Source organism: Argiope bruennichi, chromosome 11, assembly GCF_947563725.1.
Source record: "Argiope bruennichi chromosome 11, qqArgBrue1.1, whole genome shotgun sequence".
Lineage (NCBI taxonomy): Eukaryota > Metazoa > Arthropoda > Arachnida > Araneae > Araneidae > Argiope > Argiope bruennichi.
In genome coordinates, this window is record NC_079161.1 from 67,271,713 (window position 1) to 67,289,806 (window position 18,094).

General features: G+C 31.4%; 1 protein-coding gene across 1 annotated transcript; it reads right to left on the reverse strand.

The window, feature by feature from the left end:
- Positions 1 to 1,536: 1,536 nt before the first annotated feature.
- LOC129957567 (uncharacterized) lies at positions 1,537 to 11,594 on the reverse strand. The gene is made up of 2 exons (XM_056069930.1): positions 11,482 to 11,594; positions 1,537 to 4,755 (listed from the first exon to the last, which is right to left on the reverse strand). The coding sequence occupies exon 2, from the start codon at positions 4,441 to 4,443 to the stop codon at positions 2,974 to 2,976; it is 1,470 nt and encodes a 489-aa protein (XP_055925905.1). The 5' UTR covers positions 4,444 to 4,755; positions 11,482 to 11,594; the 3' UTR covers positions 1,537 to 2,973.
- Between the last annotated feature and the right edge of the window lie 6,500 nt (positions 11,595 to 18,094).

The window sequence follows — 18,094 nt, forward strand, 5'->3', positions numbered from 1 at the left end:
CTCCTGGATGGAATAGAACGAAGTTAAAAATTCAAAAGTGTCTTCTCTTCGGCCACGCAACTGGTAAAAAATTACTTTAAAAACGAAAAAAAAATTTATATATATCCATTTTTTTAAAAACACGAAAGAAATATATAAGACGGTGCTATTGAGTGATCAATCCAAAATGGAGTTATTTAGGGAAAAGAGGGAGGTAAAGTTTATAGCAATCACTTTAATAGTGATTGCTATAAACTTTACCTCCCTCTAATTTTATACTCTAATAGTATAAAATTAGCTGTAGATAATTGTTTCTTAAATTCATTTTTTATTATTTTTTTTAGGTTACTGGTTAAGAAAATTAGGAATTTTCTTTCTGTTTAATAAAATCTCTGGCGAAATAAAATGCATATCTTTACAATGGCCGACCATTTAATTGCATAGTTTTATTTTGATTATTTATCTTTTATCTGAAACACTAAAATTATCAAAAAACAACTCTACTTTTTATTCAAAATTAAAGTCTCAGCATTGCAAATAACACTCTCTGAGTCTGTTTTTAAAAAAAAATAGCGGTAGTGGTCTTTTCGAAACTTTCTCGAAGTTTTTCTAATAATGATGTAATTCAACCCACCCCCATACATAAAATTAAAGATCTAAGAAAAGGCTGCCAAACGTTTTAAATATTCAGCCTTTTATTTTAGCACATGACTTTCTACGTTTTTCGTAATACGGTTAGGAAAATCGTTACTTGCGTCTTAACTGCACAGCATTGTAGAACAATAGCTATGAACACACACACACACACAAAAAAAAAAAACGATTTTTGAGGCGAATCTAGCGTTCTACATTCTATGTACAACGTATACTATGCGTTTTACATACTTTTTTCGCAGTGGTTATTTGATTACTTTTCATAGCATCTAAATAAATTTTTCACATTGTATTATTGTTTTTTAAAAACTTTTTAATTTTATTGAACTGCTGTTTAGAATATTCACTAAAATGAAATAAAATTCCGAAAGTTAAAAATTATATATTTGCTTTTACAAAGTAGAACAAATTACTTTTCTTTTGCCATGTTTTTAATAAAAAGAAATAATAAAATTAAAATTAAGCAATATTAGTGAAAGATATAAATATTATCAAAATTATATTTGCCAGCCTTATTTGCATAATAATATAAAATGTAAATAAGTTTCAAGTTTTAGAAATTTCTATTACCAGTTTTCTAAATTGTCAGATTTTTAAGAAAATAATGTCAGCAAAATTCATATTGTTATATACTGATATAGTAAATTAAACTTAAAATCCAACATGTTAAAAGATAAAATTTTGTTAAATGCAAAATATTTGACAAAATAGCAAATTTTTATTCTCTTGTAATATTATGCCTTTTGCAGCTGTTGTGTCGGAATGTTTGCTACACCGGACAAGTTGTAACTTTTCAAATTTTGTTTCCACAGACTTGAAATTTTGCTTACAAGATACTTGGTGAAGTTTTTATTTAAATAGTTCATAGTCAGGACTGAAGGGATTAAACTGCAAACGCAGTTAGGCAATTCAGTTAGTGGGCAAAAAATTATGAATAAATTACAAAAAATTATAAAAAATTATGAATTATGACAAAAAATATTCATTATAAATTTTATTTGTCATTGCTGATGCATGTGATGTATTATAAGTATACAGTGCACACTCTCAGAACAATCGAATTCGTTAAGTGAGCATCTGGTGAAGTTGCCATTACTCAAAATGCAAAAATTGACGCCTTGATACAATTTTTTTATAAACTATTGTCATTGGTCAGAGAAATTCAAAAATGCTTTTACATCCTCTTATCTGCAACTGCAACACAGCAGCTGTTTATGCAAATTGGAGCACCTCCGCTCATTGGATAGGAATTCAGAAAGTTCCACGTGACATTTCATACATAGCCGAATAATTGAAAGGTATTTATTTTGCAGGTGGCAACTGCATCTTCTGGACCTCAATCCTTGTGATTTTCAGGTCTTCCAAAAAGTGCGGCTTACAAAGAATAATATTATAAAAAAAATTGTGTTTTTAGAAAATCAAATTTTTTTTATAACACAAGAAATATATGCTTTCAAAGTGAAAATTTCTGTATTGACTTAAAAATTGTGTCGTGAAATATATGTTAATATTTTGCATTTATGTAAAAAACATACATTTTCATACAATTTAGCTCTTAATTGATTAAACAGCTACCTTTGTTTGTCTTGAAACAATAAGATTTCTAAAAAAAATTAATTATTTAATTTAGATTTAAAGATACATTTTTACTTTCTCGTATACGTAGTATAGAGGTTTGCAGGTTTCCATCAAATTTTGAGTAAAATATGCTAAAAGGAAGTCCCTATGTCCTGCTGTTCGAATATAAGTTAAGACGTTTACTAAAAAAACGAAGAGAGCCAGATAGATGAGTAGTGTAGTGACACCAGTCAATTTTAAACTAAATCCAATTAAGGGTTGACTGTCTTTAGATCTACACTTTCAGGAACAGGTAAACGCCATAATTCAAAAACCTAATGATTTAAATATATCAAATTTGGTATGGAAATTTGTAATTACAAGTGCAGTTTTGTGTCAAATGTTTTTTTTTTTCAATCGGTTTGAGTAAAATGTGTCCAAAACACAAATTCGATTTTCTGACACTTTTAACCTCATGCCAGGGATGAATCGCCAAATAACTCGCCAAGGATGATACTATAGACGTAGTGAAAATGCTAAATTCATATCAATAGTCAATGTTTCAAATTATTGTACTCCAATGTCATGTAAGGCAGCCATTAGGATAACATCTTTAATAAAGAATGCGAGAAAGTTTTGGGACGACCACACCCACTGGTTTTGTCAATTACTATTACTAATTATTATCAATTACTCTTATGAATACATATTTAGTTAACGACAGCTACTTTTTAATAAAGTGTTTAATATTCAGAAAACAATAGCTGCATTTTCTTTTTAACTTCAGGATGAATTGTTCTTTTTGTCTTCGGTACAGAGTTTTTTAACTGTTGTCACTGTTTCGTTCTCCACTTTGCCACGAGCGTCCGCATCGGTTTCGTCGAGGAAGTCGACGAATCTTTTCGATATCCGCTTTTGGGCCTTTTCGGGAAATGGAAGAGATTCCCAAAGATCCTGCATCAGCCTTTTCTTGTCTCCTTCTGATAAGGAAGCTTCTTGAATGCATTCTTCCACAACATTCCATTTGTCGTTCAATATAAGATCGGAGAGAAGTTGAAAAAACCACAAATTTCTAAACAAGAGCTCCATTCTGATTTCGCGGTCGATACTTTTGAAAACAATTCTGGCAATTTCTATATCTTCGAATTTATAAAAATGAGAAACAAACCGATTTATGAACTTCGTTCTAAAATCAGCGGGGCAACGGAGGAAACATTTCTGCATCAAGTCTGGGAAATAGTAACCTGAATCTATTGCATCTTCGATAGTATCGTGAAGCAAATCATAGAAACTTTCTTCAGATAGAAACGCTCGGGTGATATCTGCGATATCTAGGTAAAGATCTTGCAGTGGCCAATCCAGGAAAAACCTTAGAACCCCCCGAGTATGCTCTTTTAAAACTTGCATCTGTTGTTCGGGACTCATCTGGGAAAATAAATAAAGTAAGACTTCAGGCATTTCTTTAGGTATATCATTCTTCTCGCCACTTCGTTTGACGGCATTAGTGAAGGCATAAAATAAACAAGTGTTTCGTTCTTCGTTATTTAACTTTGAAAAAAAATATTTAGTTGCCACTTTATTTCCTGTGCGGACAGAAGTTTCAAAAGCTTCATGATTAAAATCTATGAAGTTCCAGGAGAAGCTAGAATACAGTTTAGATTTTTCTCCTTTCAGAAAGTAAGACCAATAAAGCTCCAAAAACGTCACATGGTCTATCCAGAAGTTTTCCTCTTCACAAAACTTCTTTTCATCACTCGAATCGAGTTTCCTCCAAAGAAGTGGAAGCACATCCACTAGGCAATATTCACAAGCCAATTTGTAATTTTTCACAACATCAAAAATATTAAGGCTTATGATTGCTCCCGCTGTTTTTTGATAGTCTATAGCTCCTGCAGATGTCCAACGCAGTTGTTTTAAAATGCCTAATCTGGGATATTTTAAATAGTAAATTAAATAATATGATTTGTATGAGTATCGTATCCATTTAAAAATTTCCAGTCCAATAGGTCTAATTACACGCATCAAACGTTTCTTCAGCAATTCAGGCAATAGAAGTCTCGACGCTTTATCTTTTACCTCATTTTCAATTTCATATTGCCATTGTACTTTCAAGTCATCTTCATTATACACCTCGAATAGAAATTCACCGATGGAAGTCAAAATATCCTTTTCATTCCACAAACTGACAACTACTTTTCTGAGAGCCATTTCCTCGAGTGGCAACTTCAGCACAAAATTCGGTGACTTATCCATTTTTTTGTCAAAAGTAAAAATAAACGTATGATGTCTGAGAGATTAGCACGTGAAAGCTCTGACTGAAGGATAATAACGCTAATCACTTGGTGTTTTCTGGGCTAATTTAACAATTCGGGATTTTAATTAATATATTTATATCATTTTATGCGTCTTCAAATCTAATGTTATTCTTTTCAATGTGCATTTATTTATGTGAAAGATATCGCCGCTTTAGCATATTTTGCCTCTACAGAATCCATCATTGATTCTTCTTTGAAACTTTACACCAGTTGTTTTCTTCTTCTTTTTTATTTTTAAAGAGGTCTTCACCTATTACAAAAAAAAAAAAAAAAAAAAAACAGTTACATCATTTACTAATTAAAATGGCCAAAAGTTTTTAATTTATATGCCTGCATGTCGTAACTTTTAAAAAAAATCATATTCTATTTAAAGATTCTTTGGACTTTTGAAATGTTTCGATGTTTTAATGCAAAGATTTTGGAAGTAAGGTTCAAGGTTGGAAACCCGATTCAACTATAGATCCTTCGTGTATGTTGACCTGATGCACGATAAATATAATTATGTGGGCTAAACGATATCCCGTTGGAGAGCGGCGCTGTATCAGCTATCTTTAAACTATTCTGACCAAGCTTCGAAATTACGAGGCGCGTTCTAAAATACTCTTAAAAATATTTAAGAGGTAAAAATTTTAAAATTTGTAAATGCATTTGTCTATTATGCTTAGTTCGATCAAATTAATTTTAGGATCACTTTTCTTTTCTTTCTTTTTTATATCAATTTATGGAATAATCATATATATATATATATATATATATATATATATATATATATATATATATATATATATATATATATATATATATATATATATATATATATATATATATATATATATATATATATATATATATATATATATATATATATATATATTAACGTAAATCATTTCAAACCGGTTTAAGCCGGATTTTCGGAAAAAAAAAATTCTGGCCTTGAGATAAAGTTTTGGAGTTCGAACAATTTTGAGATGGAAAAAAAAAAAAAAAAACCCTTCGTTTTCTAAATATCAACGCATGCGTAATCTGATAGTAACGTGATTATTTAAAATCGGTTTAAATTGGTTTATCATAAAAAAAATTCTGGCATTAAGAAAAAAAATTTTAGAACTCCATTGATTTTGAGATGGTCAAAAATCATCGTTTCTAAATGTTGGTGATTGCGAAATATGAGCCATGTGAGAACATGATGTTTTACTGTCGGATTGATACCAATAATGTTCTTGCATGATGATTTGAAATTTTCGATAGCAGATTTCATTTTTTTGAGGTTTAAAGCTCTCTGAAAGCACCCAATTAAATATGATTATAATAAAAGCAATTTTGCCTAGAAGACATAAATTATTTTTCGGTACATTTCGGGCGCCAAGAAAAAATTTCACCAAGTTACAAAAATTTATTTAATTGCATTGTTATTTATAATGGGAAATTTTGAACATGCGAATCACATGATATATAGTTTGATGATAGAAATCGCCAAATTGGTGAAATTTTCTCTTGGCGCTCTTTGGTTGCCGTTACTACCGACAATAATGTTTTTTTCTTTTCTTTTATACTTATCTTAAGATTTTACGATAGCAATGTAAATATTTATTTAAACCAATTACAGAATTACAGATGTGAATTTCATAAATTCATTCCCAGATTTCATGGTATATCAAATACCAAGAATGATTAATTATGCTAATTAAATAGGTAATCTATACATATAAGAAAGCTCAATGTGTGTGTGTTGGCGCTCTACAGGCCAGACCGTTCAACTTACAGCTACCAGATTCGGCACGCGTATACCTTGGAGGCTGGAAATGTTCACCTTGGAGCGAGTTTTTTGAATTTTTAATTAGAAATTTAATTAATTGAAAACTAAGCCAAATTTTGTTGTTTTCTGCTATAACTTCCGAAAATATTATCGCACGAATAAGATTTTTGCATCAAATTAAAGAGCAAAGAATTATATTTTTAATGATATCAATATTTTTACTTTAAAAGAAAGTTTCGATTTTTAATGAATTTTTAAATAAATATTTTAACCATATTTTTCTACAATTTATTTAGTACAAAATAAACATAAAATTTAATCTGTACGAGCCCGTTCCATTTCATGAGAAAAAATTAGCTTTTATCTACCTCTCACAAGCAATTACTTTGAGTTACTGCATAGTTTTGCCCCTCCTCCCCCCCCAAAAAAAATTTTTTTTTTTCAAAAAATACTAAATATTCCTGACGGAATTCAAAATCTTTTAATCTTGTGAAAAAGATATTATGAGAGTATTCGTCTAAAATTTTTAATGTTCTTAAAGAATGCTTTTCCGAGTTTGTCGTAATATAAGGGGGGGGGGGATACAAACTTATTGCTTTTGTCGAGTGTGGATATATATTTATATACAAAGTGATATTTAAAATAATTTTAAGTATTTTAAATTCAAAACAGTGTCTCGTATATACAGGAAAATATCGCACATTTATAGTAAAATGATTATACTGAATTTATTGAGACAGGTTACAGGGCCCCTAATGGTGAAAAAAAGAAGTTACAAAAATTAAATTAGACAAAAAATCTGAATATAAAAATGTACGTTTGCTATACCATAATGAAAACACAGGGGAAAGTTTCATGGAATTATTTGTAAAATTGACGAAGAGACCTGCGATTAAAATGATGAACTTAAAAAAGATTTCATTCTAAACTTGAAAAATGTACTTTCTGGTAATATTCAGTTTTTCCAAGTTAAGTGGTGGCAAAGTGAAATTTCACTTTTACAATTTAAGGATGCAAACCTTTTTCAAGTCAAGAAATGTTTATAAATAATGTCTCTGCCAGTTTCACAGGTAACTCCAAGAAATTTTTACTACGTTTTACTTATGGTACGAAGTACATTCTTTTAAATGGACCATTTGGACCACCTTCTTTTTTTTATTACTTTGGTGACTTTATTTTCCGCCACTATCTGTGCCTTAAACTGTCTCAAATTCAGCTTAGTCACTTTCCTATAGGAGACTATAGGCTATACAAGATTCATTTTGAATTTAAAAAGAATCGGAAAGACTTTAAAGATCATCCTTTATATTTTTATACAAGCGAAAAATCCTTCGTTGATATTTTTTTGCTAGAAATCATTTAAAATTGTATTAAAAAATTCTTTTTTCTTTGTTAATTACATCCGCCTTTCATGACTGGGAGTACTGGTTGTGCTTAAATGCCATAAAAATGACTTATGCGTAATTTGGTTCATCACTCCCTCAACATGATATTTTAATCATGGAATTTCTATAGACATTAGGTTTATACTTTTAAGATATATTATAGACTATAGGCTAATATATTTCAATAGCCTAACCTATTAAGTTTATTGTGTACATTGGTGTGGTATACCTTCCTAACTTAATCAAGCCAAATGACATCATGATGCCATAAAAAATATAACTGTCAGGGTGGTTAATTTATCTGCTAATTACACGTCGAACTTTGTAGTACGATATAAATTATCTTTCTTATTCCTTGTATAAACTGAGCAGACCATAAAACGGAGTTTTAACATTCAACAATAGGAGAAAAATTGGGTGATTAAATGTTTGATGAAACAATGAAAAGGGTTTGAATTTCATATCAACAAAAAAATACATTGTTAAGAATTGTGTAAAAAAACTATCAAAATTTAGTAAAAATAATACGATAAATAAATCAGTACTATTATGAAGAAAATTTTTTGAACTTTAAAAGGATGTTAAAATAGCTATTATGTAGTAATATTTTTTGGAATTTATCATAGGGAAAGAATAAACTTTCCAACCTTTTTAATTAATTAACATTTTAGGGAAACCCAGAGGGAGTGGTCTACCAAAACTTTTCTCGTATACTCTCTAATAAAGGTGTTATCTCAGAGATAATCTTGCATAGCACTGGTGCACAACAATTACGAAATATTAACCTTTGGGGTGAATTTAGCATTTTTACTGAATCTCTCTGTCATCCTTGGTGAGTTATTTGGCGACTGATTCTCGGCATATGGTTAGTAAAATCCTAAAATAGAATTTCTGTTTATACACGTTTTGAACCGGCTGAAATAATAATGTGACACAAAACTACATTTGTAGTCACAAAATCACTTACCAAACTTGATGCATTTAAGTCATTGTCATTTTGTGTTATCACGATTGCATGTTTCTAAGAGTACAGACCGACAGAGAGTCAATCTCATTTTGGATTTTTTTTCAAAATTTGACAGGTGTGTAGATTATAGATATTAATTCTGTATGTAGAGTTTTATCAATCTAACTCTCTTCATTTTATAGTGTTACCGATTTCCCTCTATCACTATCAATCCGTCGGGTTCGTTTGCTTGTGTGTATTTAGTGGTTGTGTATGGTATGAAGATAACACAACACAATGATCAGTCCTTTCAGTAGACGAACACACAACACGTTTATTGACACTACGGCACACAGGACAGCACAAAGACGACAACTGTATACAGCATAGAGAAGACAATTATCTTCAGCCGAGGCTTGCACACAGCAGCACATAAAAAGACTACTGCAGACAGTAGCGCACAGCTTAGTTCAGCACTAGCTTGACTCCGTCGCTGCTCTGCTAATTTCTGGAAGACCCGTTGTTTCACGTCGATTCCGACTACAGCTACAACAGCTCCAGACTGCCTCCTTTTATAGGTCTCAGGAGGCGGAGCTAGAAGCCTCTCAACCAATCAGGAACGTTCGAGGCGTATCTCGGTTCCTAATGGACGGATCGGGAAAATTCTCGATGTTTCGGGTATAATCTATTTTGGCACCAAAGTCGCCAAATGGTCGCCAAGCTCTGGGACCTCCGACGCGACACCCGGACTCCGTCCAATACAGATGACTGTAAAACAGTCTTTCCGATGATGGAACCAACCATGATGAGAAGTAGCATCACAGATTCGTAATAATAGTTATTTTGTTAACGTATATTCGAACAGCCGGACAGACGGAATTACTCAGTAAGGATTTTGCTCAAAATTCGATAAATATCCATCCATTTGATATAAATACCGTATACCAAATTTCATCCATCTATCTCAAAGCGATTTTGAGTTATATCTATCAAAGGCTAATAGACGACGCGATCACTAAAACGTCGCGATTCGTCAAAATCTCGAGTTCGAATTTTTGGACGATTTCTATACTTTCTGTTTACTACTTGTTTACTTACTAAAAAAAGCGTGTGATAAATGTATCTTTTCGTTTTTACTTTCTCGTACACGAAATATATATATGGATCTCGGAATGATTTTTATTTTCTCGCATGCGTAGTACAGAGAAAGTTTTGCATTTATCGTGTTCTTCAGCCAGACAGACAAACTTCCTCCAAATGAATTTCGTTTAAAATTTGATAGAAATTAAAAAATTGGTGCTAAGTTTATTTATCGAATTTCTTCGTTAAGCTCAGAGATCTTTGAGTAACTGTGTGTCACAGAAACATGATTCCAAATAGTTTTTTAGCGCTCACGGAAGTCAGAAACAAGGATTCTTGAAAATTTTGCATTTTTTGTACAGTACTTATTATTATAGTTCATATAATTCTTTATATATATATGTGATGATATTTTAATTCTAATTTCAATTTAATTAATTTTCAAGATTTTATCTTAATTTAGCTCATAGTAACTTCATTCTAAAATATTCTCTTTTTAAGTGATCCAATTCCACTTTCTCTACGTAATTAATTCAAAGCTTTGTAAAATTGCTGAATCGGCTAAAAGTCTAACTTTCCCACACTCCGCGTGAAGAGACAAAATACCGCTAACGAGACAAATTCTTTTTTAAAACCTCCCTGTGTTTCCCCTGCCTTGACAACGCGTGTAGCGAAAATCCCTATCGAAATCTTAATAATATATTAATACTATGAAGAAATATTTTCCCTATCCATTTCTCTAGTTATATAAGACCAGGGATAAAATGTTCAAGAGCTTTTTCCTCATTCTTTTTCTGTGTCTTTCTGTGTGCTCATCGCTTGTACTTACGCCTGCTTCTTCAAAAGAAAATAAAACGACATCACGAAATCAAAAGTATCTTCACTGTCTTCAAACTGCATTCTGCTTCACATAAAATATGCTTTTATATATATATATATATATATATATATATATATATATATATATATATATATGTGGGAAGCGCTGACAGATCCCTTATCCTGTATGGCGCCATGTTGCGTCACGTCATTAATCACGTGATGCTTTCCCGCCATTATTGGCAGACGAGAGTTGGGCAGTGAGACTGCAAGACGTGCAGCTCACGCTCATGTATCTTTTATGTTCTATGTAGTAATGTTTTGTCCTTTGTACTTTAATCTTAATAAATATATTTCACATATTAATGCTGGTCGTTGCCTTTTCCCACATATATATATATATATATATATATATATATATATATATATATATATATATATATATATATATATATATATATATATATATATATATATATATATATATATATTTAAATTTCTCTCTCTCTCTCTCTGTATATATATATATATATATATATATAGAAATTTAAATATATATATATATATATATAAATAATCCTTGTTTCTGACTTCCGTGAGAGCTAAAAGTCTATTTGGAATCATGTTTCTGTGACACACAGTAACTCAAAAATGTCTGAGCTAAACGAAGAAATTCGATAAATAAACTTTGCACCAAATTTTTAAATTTCTATCAAATTTTAAACGAAATTCATTTGGAGGAAGTTAGTCTGGCTGGCTGACGAACATTATAAATGCCAAACTTTCTCTGTACTACGCATGCGAGAAAATAAAAATCCTTCCGAGGTACATATTTTCACACTCTACAGTTTACCAAATTTGCAGTTCTTAGTCTGACCTGCAGAGTATCAACAATTTTGCCTATATTATGATAGAATAATAGTATAATTTTGTTTAGCCTATAGCAGTTCACTTACTTGTTTATGTGAAACGAAAAAATAAATTACATACCAGAAATTTAGAGGACTGTACTTCGTATTCAGCGATGGGTTTTAGTTCAATCAAAGCAAGTGATCGAGTCAACAGATGTCACAGGATTAAAATTTAACAAAGGAAAGGTAACCGTTATCAATACAAAAAGTGAAACTTGATAACATATCAATGATAACAATACTTCTACATCAGAGCACTGAACAATTAAATCGATAAGATAGCTCTAACAGCAATACACAATTTTAAAAAGAATTTTCAAGGCATGCGAGTCTTCTGTATCTTTAACATGGATGAAACTGGTGCTTTTTTTCTTCAAGGAATTTTTCAATAAAACTTATTCTTAAAGGCTTTAAAGCCTTCACTAATGGAGTTACGGTTGTCGTTTTTGTGGCTATTTTGATAAATAATAATTAAAGCGTTTTCGTGACGGGAAAAATTAGTTAAGTTAGTCTAGTTATCTATCAAAGAAATTATTTATTTTAACGAAATCATGGACGACCAGGATTTCTTTTCAGAAGTCGATTAACTAAGTTTTATAAAAAGGTAATTAAAATTAAAATAGAAAATTATTTCCTCATGGACAATCGCTTAATCCATCCTAGCTCATTTGAAAGACGAAATTTAATGTTAAATTCATTCTCTTCCAAGACGATTTTACCAGTACTTTATAACCCATGGAATAGAAATGAAGTAAAAATTTGAAAGCTCATCACTTAATGCAATTTGTCAATTATTTAATTCTTGCACTCGAAGATTATTAAATTTTGAGAAAAGCATATAAATCTTTAATTATGTATTTGCAGAAGCGTTTACCAAAATACCTATAAAAACTGTAATGTAAAAACATTCAATGTTGCAATCTGAAATTCGGCAATAATAAGATCGATTTCGGGGCCACGTACGTTAGTGTTTTATCTATGTAGACGTTTCAAATAGAATTGAAAAACTTTATAAAAAGGGAGAAAAACTTTAAAATAGCAAAGAAAATTAAACCAGATTCTCAGAAGATTTTAAAAGAAAGAAGAATGGAGGATGGTTTTATAAATTTTTTTTTAAATATTTCTCGCCTTAATGCTTTTAAACACGATCAAAAGCCAAGAAGGAATTGAAAAATAATTCGAAGACAAAAAGGTCAATCTAGTAAAATGGACAGTGCAGATAAAAAAGTGAAGAAAGAAGCAAAGTTCATCGAAAAAAAAAAAAAACCCAACACATTCTTAAAGAAAGTAAGAAAATAATTATTGCTCTTGGGACAAAACAAATTCCTTCGGATGGATATGAAAAGGAAACTGAAACATCCTTTTTAAATTCTAGTAATTGCAAATATTAATGAGATGAGGCAATACTAGTATTCTACAGCTTGAAATTTGGAAAGAAAATATTGACATATATGCATTCTCCTAAAAGCCGAGAACCAGGGTGGTGAGATCTAGCCTGCGGCACAAGAAAATTCCAGGTTCGAGATTGATTCCAACAAAGAACAGTCGTGTCAGCTGGCTTGGTGAACGCTAAATCCATCTGGCCAAATATACTCCCGTTGGTGTGGTGCAGAAGTTTGGAAATAGAGATGTTGTCCTCGACATATGGCCGTAGTTCAAAACATACGATATTTGGCCCAAATTATCTCTAACTTTGCTATAAAACGGGATTTTAATATAATTAAATTAAACTAATCCCCTAAAAATGATGCTAGTCAGCTGAGTTATTAGAGTGAGAATGCTAGAAAGTGTTGAAATTTAATGAAAATGAGTTGCTAGCTTGACAATCGATGAAAAGGAAACTAAAACATCCTTTTTAAATTCTGGTAATTGCAGTTATTAATGAGATGAGGCAATACTAGTATTCTACAGTTTAAAATTTGAAAGGAAATATTGGCATATATGCATTCTCCTAAATGCCGAGGACCAGGGTGGTGAGATTTTCGCCTTTGGCGGATTTTAATGCCTTTAAAACCATTTTGATGACGTTGAAACCAAACAATTGGCACAATAGATGATCGCTGATGTACACTGTTAAAGATTTTCGGCTCAGGCACTGGCATATTGGATGCGAATCGGAATTCGGGATGAGTTTCAAAGAAGAAAAAGGATTTCTTAAAATCAGTTCTGAAAGGAAATGGAGAAAGCATGCCAAATATTTTGCAAGAGCTTCTACGTTTAAGATATTCTCTTATTTCCTGATCTCATTCCATGTATGAAGCTGTGTAAAAATTACTGCGCAATCAATATACGTCTCAAGACAAAGTGATCCCTTTGGTGCCCTTGAAAAGGTGCCAAAGGTCATCACGTGTATTGATTTGGCGCGTGGCCTCAAATCCCATGTTGTATAAGACTAGTGATGATTTGTTTCTTCATTTTTTTCTTACTTCTGCTTTTGTGCCGCCTGCGTCTGCTTGAAAAAAAATTGCTTTCACGAAATGGATATTAAAATTAATTTAAAAATTTAACATGTCTCTTCAACGTCTTTAAACCTGCATTCTACTTCACCCCAAAAAATGTTACACAAACACACACACATATAATTTTTTATAAGTAAAGAGGGAATTTTTTAATCGTCTAAAATTTCAAACTTGAAATTTTGACGAATTTTTTTAGATATCTCTGAAAAAAATATAAATAAGCGTCTGTCTTTCTGTCTGTCAGTGTGTATATCCATCTTTGAGCACAGTAACTGTAAAATGCTTTGAATGACATGGATGGAATTTAATATATGGACTTTATCACGAACTTGTATGTTTTTATCACATTTTGAATGGAATCCATTCAGAGGAAGTTCTGGACGTTCGAGTACAAGTGAACTGCATAATTACAATACCTAAAGAGCTACATAAATGAAATTTGGGTACACTAGTTTAACTGCTAAAATTTAGATTCGTATCAAAGTTTGAACGAAATCTATCAAAGAGTTGACCGTCTGTACTTTCGCATGCATTGTAAACAAATAATTCGTAAACGGAATCAAAGAAATTCAATATTAGATCATGTGATTGCAATCGTAATTTCGTGACAAATTTTGATTCCAATCGATCATGGAAATGACGTCCAAAATACATATTCACATGATAGATGCAGCAGACGTGTGGCTACTGATTTATAAAAGCAAGAAACAACTATCTCTAAACAGAAATGATAATGATTAAATGGAGAGGTTTGATAATCTAATAAATGAAAATGAATTCTGGTTTGTATATATTGTTACAAAAATTTTTTTTCTACAAATACCGCCAATCAATCGTAATAATGCAGCGCATTTAATCGGTAGTTCAGCAGTTTGCTTGCTGTCTAATCCTCCAATTCTGTTACTTGTCGGCGACTCCGACTACTCTCACACACGACTTCCGACGATACACACGACTTCACTACAGCTTCAGAGTGCCTGTCTTTTATAGTTCCGGGAGGCGGGGCTAGAATCTTCCAGATCAATCAGGGCGTATCTTGGTTCCTACTGGTTGGATCGTGAAACTTCTCCAACTTTCCAGTATGATCCACTTAGTCGCCAAACTCGCCAAATTCATCGCCAAGTCGCCAAATGGTCTCCAAGCTCTTAGGTCATTGACGCGACATCCGCTCAGCACGCACAGGACAGATCTTACAAAGGTTTTTCCCACGATGACAATATTCGTTCCGGGTAGCAAAATTACAGATTTGTAACAATATTTTATGCGATACCATACTGTTCATCCGGTTGTGTTAAAACAATGCCAACTTTTGGGGGGCACTTGCGCGAAGATTACAGAAATAATACAATTATTTGCATTTATTTTGAACACAATGCAATTTACAACCAAAATAGTTTCATACGTTTCTATGATTCAACGTTATTCTAAAATTGACAAAAGACAAACAATAAACGGCAACAAATATCAAACAAAATAAAATTATTGCCATCGATACCAATCAATGTGAGTGAAATGAAATCGAAATTATTTAGTGCAGTAGCTTATTCACCCCCCCCTTTTCGTTAATGAATTGTCATCTACACAAGATATTGTCATTCAATGGTCATAACATGATGGCTGCGGTGAACCGCACATATTATTCAGAGTTTGTCTCACAAATACAAAATAAAATTATTATTATCGATGCCTATCGAGGTAAGTCATATATAATGGAAATATTGCAGTGAAAAAAGTAATTTTTTTTATTTATTCAGTGAATCGACAAATGATATTTCGATTATGCAATTGTATATTGTGCTAATTGCTTCGACAAAAAATATGTCTCTCACGAATTCCTCACTTAGTAGTGAAGCACGTAGAAATAAACAAATTCGAACTTCTCAAAGAAAAGAGGGAAGACAAACGAGCAATGAAGCAGATCATGTAACGGAAAGTCGAATGGAGAAGATGTGCTCATTCCACGCATTCCCATTATTCCCACCGACTTGATTTTGATTTCAAGCGACTGTAGTTCCCCATTCGACTTGCATTCTCAATAACCATCGATAAGACACAAGGTCAAATGCTTCAATGCGCTAATTGAACTTAGAAAATCTATGTTTTTCTAAGGGCCAATTGTATGGTGGATACTTCCGAATCAGACAGGCAAGAAATTTGTTTGTTTTGCTGAAGACAGAAAAACAAAAAGCACCGTCTTCTTTAAGGTACTTGAATAATAAAGTAAAAAAAATAGAAGAAATATTATATACACTTGTCGAAATGAAAAGAAAATAAATATCATTCTTTCTATTATTCCTAATTAAACAAGAGAACTATTTCAAATTTCAAACGATATTTCCAAAATTATTTCTTTTGCGGCAGCAACGCGCAGAGCACCAGCTAGTAGCAGATAAAAAAAAAAGACTCTTCATCGAAATACTTTGTAAAGATGTAGCTCCATTAACATTTTGATTTTAACCTGAACATCGATATCATTTAAGCTTGTCTGTAGTGCAATGTTGATATATAGCGACATCTGTTGATAAAAATGGTCGATATACACGTTTAAAATCTGTTCGTAAATATCCATTGACGTCATCATTCAGTTATTTAACTTAACTTTTTTTTTACTGATAAAGCTTATCATTCCCTGGTTAAACAGCAGCGTATTAGATATTGAAAGCCGAATCCCACGTGTACATATAAGATTTGAAAAAACTTTTTCTGAACTTGAAGTGTAATCCTAACATTTTTAGGTATGTATTCACTTACAGAAAGTGTATGAATTTTTTACTGAAATCTAGGAAATAGAAAATGATTTTTTTTTTCGGTTTCAAAGTAGCTCTGTCTTTGCTATTTATTGTTTAAAATGTCTCTGAGAATATTAGTTATATTTGATTTTAGATAAATCGTTTATATAAAACTTCATGTCTATCTTTTGCCAAATCGACAGACATTAAAATAGCGATATTTTGATTGTCTTATTTAGGTTCTGTTTATTTTGTATAAATCTTTCGAATGAAGGGAGTTTCGTTACATCATAGCGCTATTAAATACATAAATGTCCATTCATCTATTTTCTAAATTTCTCGGTACTGTAATTTTTTTTATTTGTCTTGCAAACTATACAGATATTAAACAGAATCATTTTTCTTTATCTTTTAACAACTAAAAATTTTGAATTTAAGGGAAACGATGTTAATTGTAATCTATTGTTAGAAATTAAGAAAAAAATAATTTTAAAAAATTTGCAAAAATTCAGGAAAAATTTGCGCTTTTATAAAATTGTCATCGTTAAAAAGGAAACTTTGAATATTTTCAAAAGTCGTAAAATTCACTTCATAATAAATAATATTTTCGGAAAAAAACCGCGTAATAACGTCAAAATTCATTAATTTTTAATTATTTAAAATTCGAAATAAATTGTCAAAAAAAATTGTTCTGAAGTGCACATTCCTATCTTCCAGATTATATATGTGACAAATTTGGAAACAGTGTAGCCTGTAGAGTACCAACACACGCTCACAGATGTTTATCATTATTATTAGCAGAGATGTATAGAAGTAAGTAAAATATTTTTATTAATAACTGACATCAATCTCAGAATGTGTAAGATTGATATTATTTATGCTGCGACTGTTTGGTTGTTCGTGCTAAAGTTATTCTTTACTTTTCTTTTAGAAGTACGTATTATTAAATTATGATCATAAAGATGAGTCTCGTCATTGGAAATGATCACATTTGCAATCGCAATTATTTATTCATTATCTGTCTTTCATTTTATCACAAGAATTTTTAATTTTAAATTGTATGACTGAATAGTACTTGACATATTTTTACTATTTCTTTGGCGCAGTATAGCCATATTTGGATCTTGCGCCACTAAATCTCAAAATACCTACATACCTTGCACCCCTTATTAAATTTAGGAACAACGTACAGAAATTTGTCTCAATTCGGAACGTTGTTCACACTGACGCTCGGAACCAAATAAGTTCGAAAGCAGAGACAACATCCAGATGGAGATCAAATTACAAATTCTGTGCACAACGTACTTCCCTACCCTGATAGATTCAGTTCCTTGCGAATAATATTTTTCAAATGTGGAGGAAATTAATATAGTTTTCCATAATGATTCTGCACTCGATATGAGACTTAGGTACAACGTATACAAATGAGTCTCAATTCAGAAAGTTGCTCACCTTGACACTCGGAACAAGTTAAGTTCAAAAGTTAAGACAACATTCAGATGGA

What these genes read in the sequence shown, in the direction of transcription:
- LOC129957567 (XM_056069930.1), bottom strand. Translation starts at nt 4,443, where the DNA reads ATGGATAAGTCACCGAATTTTGTGCTGAAGTTGCCACTCGAGGAAATG.